At 29.3% G+C, this 7,698-nt stretch overlaps 1 protein-coding gene across 1 annotated transcript; it reads right to left on the bottom strand.

The window, feature by feature from the left end:
* Window positions 1–4,889: 4,889 nt before the first annotated feature.
* On the bottom strand, window positions 4,890–6,618 carry LOC105638699 (transcription factor CYCLOIDEA). Its single transcript, XM_012222543.4, has 2 exons — window positions 5,311–6,618; window positions 4,890–5,206 (listed from the first exon to the last, which is right to left on the bottom strand). The coding sequence occupies exons 1-2, from the start codon at window positions 6,314–6,316 to the stop codon at window positions 5,148–5,150; spliced, it is 1,065 nt and encodes a 354-aa protein (XP_012077933.2). The 5' UTR covers window positions 6,317–6,618; the 3' UTR covers window positions 4,890–5,147.
* Window positions 6,619–7,698: the final 1,080 nt, after the last annotated feature.

The raw sequence follows: 7,698 nt of genomic DNA, 5'->3' as shown, positions 1-7,698 counted from the left end.
AGCCAATCATAAGATTAATTATGAATGACTTTCTTTCATTTTGCAGTGAGATAAAAAAAAAAAAAAAATGAGCAATGAAGATTGAGATGGAATCAGGAGGAGTTTTTTTTAGGTAATTTAGTTAAAATTTACTTCTCATGTCTTATTTAGTTTAAATGAATCCTACATAATTTATTAGAACTAAATAAATTACATTGATAAAAAGTAAAATGGTGATTATGGTTTGATTTTGATTTTAATTAAAGAAATTGAAAATTTTCAGTTCACTTCAATTTTCATTATATAAAATCAAAAAAAAACCTAATAGTTGAAAATAAAATTGAATTAACTAAAAAAATAGCCAAAATCGAAAACAAAAAATAAATTTGAACTGAATTTAGTTTACATTTTTAAAAATTAAATTCTTTTCGGGTTTTGACAACTACCCTCCATTATATCCAAATTAGGCTACTCTAAATTAAATAAAGAACTTTGCAAATATGGGCTGGGCTTTTCTGATGGAAAAGGATGTCCATGATTAAAATTTTGAACTTGGCATATATGGGCTGGCCCATGTGTCTAATGAAGGTTTTTCGTTTTCTTTTTTGGGTGGGGCTTTTTATTGTAGCCCAAGCAGCTTGATTTTTAAACTATTGCATTAAAAAAATATTAGTATTTCATTTGCTTTAATTAATAGTTCCTTTTAAAATATTATTACTAAACATCATCACATATTCTTTTTCTTTTCTATAATAAATTAATATTCATATAATATTTAAATGTATATTAATATAAAAAAATTATTTATATATAGGTTAAGCATACTTTAAGTTGAACAAATCAAACTAACTAAATTGATCTAATTCGATTTATCAGTTTAATTCATAAGAGGTTCGGTTTTTATTTTAATAAATAAATTGAAAGTTTATTCAGTTTTAGTATCAGTTGCATGATAAACTTAAAGAAAAATAACAATTCTTGAAAGTAGCCAAAAAATTTTTTAATATAGCTGAGTGATTATTTTTTTTTCCTATATTATAATTTTCTTTAAATGATTGACATATAAGAAAAATCACATTTTCAAGTTAAAATTTTTTTCTCCGCTTGAATAAAAAAAATATGGAAACTAATTACTTTATAAAAGGATATAAACATATTAGATGATTTTGTTTTTGTCACCAAATGATATTTAACACATCACACTATTACAAGGATAAGAAAGGAAAAAAAAAATTAATGCCCATTTGCATTGATAAATTAATAGCGAAACCTATGTAATTGAAATTGAAATTTATGAGTTTTAAATGTATTTTTAGAATAAAATTAATTGTTATTTTAAATTTTATTATTAATAAAAAAATAATAGAATTGAGAAATCCTGTCTTAAATTAATTCCTCTCAATTTCAAATGATAGAATTACGACCATGATTTAATTTATTAATTCTATGAATTTTGCGCTTACTTTATTTCTTGACTAAATAAAATAAATTTTCGGTATTTCTTTGTTTGACTAATGGAATAGAAATTAAACAGGTTTAGCTGGATCAACATGTTCAAATCGAATTTGATTTTTAGTAAATAAAATAATTTCTTTAAAATATTTTTGGTGAGTACTCGACTCATGATTTATAATTAAATATTAACTATTCAAATAAATATTAATTATTCCAAAAATTAATAATTATTAAAATAATTAATTTTGCCTAGACTTCAAATAATTTAAAATGAGTGGCTAAACGGATAGTCAGTAGGCAGTGTTAGAGGAAAGGGGATAATAAGGGAAGAGAGACGGTGAAGCAGTACCTAAAACACTACAATCAACTAGTCCCCTGCCATTGAACCTTAGGAAGTCCTTTTTTATCCACCCTATTTACAGATTCTATTACCTACTTAATCTAGGGATTGAGGCTACAATTGGAAAGAATAAGTAGATATAGATGCATTCAAAAACAAGTAAGCTAGAAATACAAAAACACATGTCAGTAATATACAAGACAACAATTCTCTTATCAACCCTCTAAATATATACTTCACTACTTTTGAAATTCAATTTCACACACACACATATAAATATATATTTGGTGTATGGGTAGCAAGCCAAATGCTAATTGCCATCTAAGAAAAAAAAGTTATTCCTAGTGAAAAGATATTGATATTCTTGATGGTTTTATTGGACAATGAAGAAGCTAAATTAAAAGGTAAAAGGCTAGAAAAATTGCAAAGTCAAGAGGTAAAATTTTTTTAAAAAAATTTACGGTTTTAGTAGGTAAAATTGAAATTTTTCACTATTTTTGGAGGCAAATTAAAACAAAGAGGGATAGAGGCTAGGGACCTCCCTCTATCTCTGTAGTGAAACTTATATTCGGAGGTGATGATCATATCATCAAACTTTTCTTACATAAGGAAAGTTAGTTCTGTAGGATGTCTAGAAAAAGTTGCACTCCTTTAGTTAAATATAATGAATTTACAGACTTATCCTATTATCTGATTACACTTAAATTTATATTATGAATATTATTATATTTTATAATTTGAAACCAATTTACTTTTTATGAAATTTGATTTGTATATCGAACACATTCAAATTATTACTTTCTGATAAATAATTTCATTAGAAGTGTATTTCTTGAAAAATTTACTTCCTGAAAAATAGATCATTTTAAAACAAATGAGACCTAAATGTAAGTAAGAGTTTCCATGTTCGACCTAAAAATAAAAATGGACACGTATCTAAAACTTTTAAAATTAAAATATTGGTATCTTACACATCAATGTACTTTCCTTTTTGTCTCTTTCTTTCTTTCTTTTTTTTTTTTTTCGAAGTAATTAACCCTAATAAGGGAACTGAAATATGCTTAAGTTTCTGAGAGGAAAACATCAAATATACTGATGAAGAAATAAGTCTTCACTTCTAATGTCTTAATTAGTAAGTTTCTGTGTCTTTTACTGATGAAATGAATTCCTAGTCCTTAATTTTTCATCGATTTTTCAGGTACTGCTAGGGTTGAACATCTACATTCTTCAAGAAGCATAGAGAAGGTAAGATTCTAATATTATATGCTTATGACAGTTTCATGAACTCCTGTACTTATAATATACTTCATAAGAATTCAGGAAGCAATCGAAGCCTATTGAATCAATCAAGCTCTCTCTATATATGAGTATTAATCTGGCATTTCAAGCGAAATTTCATAGTTCTGAACACCATTATCACTAATCTGAAACTCGGCAGTAAAGATCTCTTAGATCTTCTTAGTAATTGTGAAATAGTATTATTGCTTTTCTTGAGAAATCCTCTGCTGAAATGATTCGGCCAATTTGGTGTTGGCTAACTTGAGGCCTTCAAAACCCAACTCCAATTAGTTTGTACCCTAAAATACTAATGCTCTTCTTCATTTCCCATCTAAATCTTTCTATTAATCTTCATATATAGAACAGAAAAAAAAAAAGGTGGAAACACATTCTTCAACATAAGAACATTAAGTTCATTTGTGAAGCTAAGTAACATCATCTCTTCAATTGCATAGGACTTGAAGGAAGCCATCTATAGCACTAAAGCCACTATCTTTCTATAATACATGTATATGGGGCTAAGGTTTAGAGAATCACTAATATATATATATATATTGCTATATTTGTGAATTGTAATAAAACGTAATACAATATAAATATAAGAAATGTCTTTGATTATATCATGTTACGTGCTATTACAACTCACTAAATTAGAGTTTTAGAGTTCGGACAACATTGAGATCGACAAAAAAATAAATAACCATTTCATAGAGAAGAAAAGAAAGGTTCAAGAGGTTTCTTGTTCCATGTTAGACACAAAAACCAAACCTTCACACAGTTCATACCAAGCTTAAACATCTAGTGAACTTGATTAGTTTGACAAATTACTTTCAAAAAGTTTGGATCTTACCAGTTTTCTCAACTTTAATCTTACTTGGTCTAGGGCATGATTTCCATAATGGTAAACAAAGTGTCAAAATTTTAGCTATATCCATATGCAAGTAGTCTTATGGTACTTCTTGGATTTCCTATGAATGTCATAAATCTGCACATATTATACTAAATTTGTCTCACAAAACGAAGTTTTAGCATACAACGGTTAGATTTCAGTTCCAGCAACAAGAAGCTCAGGGAAAGAGCATATCTATCAGCTTAAACTTCTGTTATTATATATATAACACAGTTCATTGAGTTAAATGTGTTAAATTACTTGCACAAATACAAGACCATACTATACACAACATAACTCATTCAACATAGCTTGTGGAGGTTAGCTAGCAATATTATCAAAATAGAAAATGTTAATAATAGAGTATTCGGACATCATCATCAGACCCTGTGAGATAATAATAAATCTAGTATAAGTTAATAACCACATAAGAAAAAACTTATGTGGGATGCCTATATCCTAAACCTTAAAGCCAAACACTCTCAAAATGTGAAGTTAAGAAATGCATCTATTAGATGCTTCATTTTAATTGATAAGCATTTGGAAGGGAGTTCATACTTCATAAAATTATATATTTCCCTATTGAACATGAAAAATAATTAACCAGTCCAAATCCAGAGCATTGGAATTAAAATAATCTTTAGTATGATGATATATACATAATTAAAGAATCCTATAATTCAGTTTTATCACTACATATCAACAAATTTTAGTTCATTAAACTTCAAAGCCAGAATGTTCCGACTGCATATATAGATACCATTATTGGCTCCAATATTGCAAGATAAAAAGAAAAAGCCCTATTTAGTGATAGTTAGCTTCATATAATCTTTGGAAATTAATTTCAAACACCTTTAATTAGAAATGCAATTAGAGGAATCTTCATCAGACAAAGTGTTTCAATTGCTATGAAATCAACTTACTAATGAACAAAATTACAGGTGAAAATATTTCTAATTTGATCCAATTCTCGGTATGAAAATGTACAGTTTGATTTAATTAAATAAAGACTTAATAATTATATGTAATCCAAGAAAATTGAAAGAGACAATCATAATCAAGGGATAAAAGTCTTGATATGTAAATCACAGTCAAATCAAGTGATTATAATTATCTCCTATCATTAATTCTGCTATATATGATCAAGAGATACTAAGAAGAGAACTAATAAGGCTTACATCTTTAATATGCTCATAACACGTGTAATTAGTGCAGACATTGGCTACCATTTTCAGCCTCTCGGAGCTTACCATAAAGATGAAGTCCTGCAAAATTGATAACATCAATCAATCAAATCTCAAATTACTAATTAACTAAGAAAATGCAAAGAAAGAAAAATTGATGTTTTTGATGTCATAATTGTAATTACCTGCAGATCTATTCATGTTGGTGATAGCACAGAAGCTTGATCGTGCAATTGCATTATTAATTTCCCAATTTGAAGTGAAATTGGGCAAATTGAGGTTGTTATAATTGGAATTATTGCAAGTTAAATCTCTTAACATTAAAAGATTTTGTTGATAACCCATCACTGAAGATGGCTTCAACTTTCTTTCAATAGCTATTGACTCTTCAATAATATTATTTTCTTTTGCATCAGGTAATTCATCTACTAATTCATCATTCGATAATAAGTACTGGTTCAACATTTTAATTCTTGTTCTTTCTCTTGCTCTTGCTCTTGCCTTTACCCTCAGCTCTTTCGCGGCTAAATTAGTCGTGTATTTTTCGAGCTTTTTGGCCTTCTTTTCATTTTTACCAGTTGAAACTATACCTTCTTCCATTGCTATTTCCCCATTTTCAGGTGATAAAGCTTCACAGGTAGAAGAAGAAGAAGCGGAAGAAGAAGGCGAACTTCTTTTATGAGCTACCCTTTTAATTGCTCTTTTCGATTTGGAAAGTAACCATTCTAGGGTTTTACTTGCTTTATCAAACCCTAGCATGTCTTGAAGATCGAAAAATTTACGAGCGATTTGGATAGATAATCTGACTCTCCGATCTCTAAGACCTTGTGATGTGTGAATCTTGCTATGTCTATCTTTCTTTAAGGGTTTTTTGGCAGAAACAAAGACGCAAGAAGACGGCTGCTGTTGCTGTAATTGCTGCGACTGCTTATAACAAGATTCGCCATCGATTTGATCGATATTATAACAATTAATGTCTTGTTTGGCATTGATACTTGATAAAGTTTCAGTGCTCACCAGAGAACTAGTTAAAGGATTGTTTGGTAACAAAGAAAATGTGGGTTGAAAGAAAACATCAGTAGAAGTAGTAGCTTCATGGTTATTAAGAAAGAAAGGAGAAGGATTGTAAGAAGAAAAAGAAGAAAGATATGGAAATGGATTGATGGTAGCATTAATGGTGGAGGGGAACATATTTTGTAGCTGAGAAGATAAAACCCTAAAAATTAAAAGCTTTGACAGAAGGAGAAAGAGAAACTAAAAGAAGGTACTAGAGAGAGTTGCATCCATTGAAAGAGCACCACCCGTTTTATATATTCTTTTAATTTGCAGATTCAATTCTCTGTTTCTAATCAGCCTTTAGATTTGAGAGACGTTCATGTACTGTACTTACAGAGATAAAGGTAATTAAGCAGTGTTTAGTTAGAAGGGGATGAAAGAAAACGGTGGAAGAAGGATGTAAGAAAAGGAAAGTTAATGTACCTTTTTTCTACCCAAAAAAGGGACTAACAGGTGAGTTAGTCATTGCCACATTGGCTCGAGCCATTGATCCGGTGTTGACGTTCCATTTGAAGACACCCCATAGGACTTACGACCCCCCGAGTCCTCAACCCATGATAGCAAGAGCTCGGTCGAAGAAAGTCCATAAAAGTAGGCCAAGATCTATAGTAACATAGTCAATATTTAGATATCATGTATAATATGATGTGCTCATGAAGGATCAACTCTGATCAAGCAAGCGGATGACGAGGTTTTTTCCACCAGGCCACTACCTAAGGTGGTAAGTTAATATACACAACCTTAAAACTTTCCTTTGTGTATGGATAACAGAAAAGGATGGAAAGGAAATTAATAGTTAGAATTTACATAATTAGTTTTCTTAGTAATTGTCCTTTTTCTTCCCTTTATAGGACTCAAAATGTAAAATTTAAGATTTTTTTTTAAGTATATATACCAAAAATTCTTAAAATGATGCAAATTATAGCACACCAAGACATGTTTGGTGGTAAGTGCATTAAGACCTAACAATATTTATAGGTTCAAACTCCTTTCAACCAATATTCAAGAAAAAAAAAATCAAATTTTGTGTTTCTAATTTTTAATATTATGAAGTAGATACTGGATTATTGAACTGGAAATTTAATTAAATTTCCAAGTTTTATTTTTTTTACTTTATTAATTAATGATAAAATTAGACTTAGTTAAATATATCAAAATAGTATTGTCACGTGGAAAGTATCAGGTCTTGAGTTCAAGTCCACTCTATTATAAAAATCATCGCCTATTTGGTGAAAGTTATTAAGTGGAGGACTAACCTTACTCTATAACTCATAATATTATTACAGGTGATAGGAAGACCTCAGACCGAAGACCTCAGACCACACTTGATTGGCGTGATAAATCCGTTTTTAATCCTCTATATCAAGGGTCTTTAATCCTCAACTCAAATATATAATCAATTTTATTAACCCTTATAATCTGCCTTGTTAGTTTAATTCTAATTCTCTCATAACTTGTCTCGTGTCTCTATTAGGCAATATATATATATAATTAGGAGGTATAATCCCTTCGGACCC

This window comes from Jatropha curcas, chromosome 4 (genome assembly GCF_041381405.1).
Source record: "Jatropha curcas cultivar XTBG-Jc1 chromosome 4, XTBG_Jcur_1.0, whole genome shotgun sequence".
Lineage (NCBI taxonomy): Eukaryota > Viridiplantae > Streptophyta > Magnoliopsida > Malpighiales > Euphorbiaceae > Jatropha > Jatropha curcas.
The sequence above is the reverse complement of the archived record's forward strand: the minus strand, read 5'-3'. Positions and strand labels throughout refer to the sequence as shown.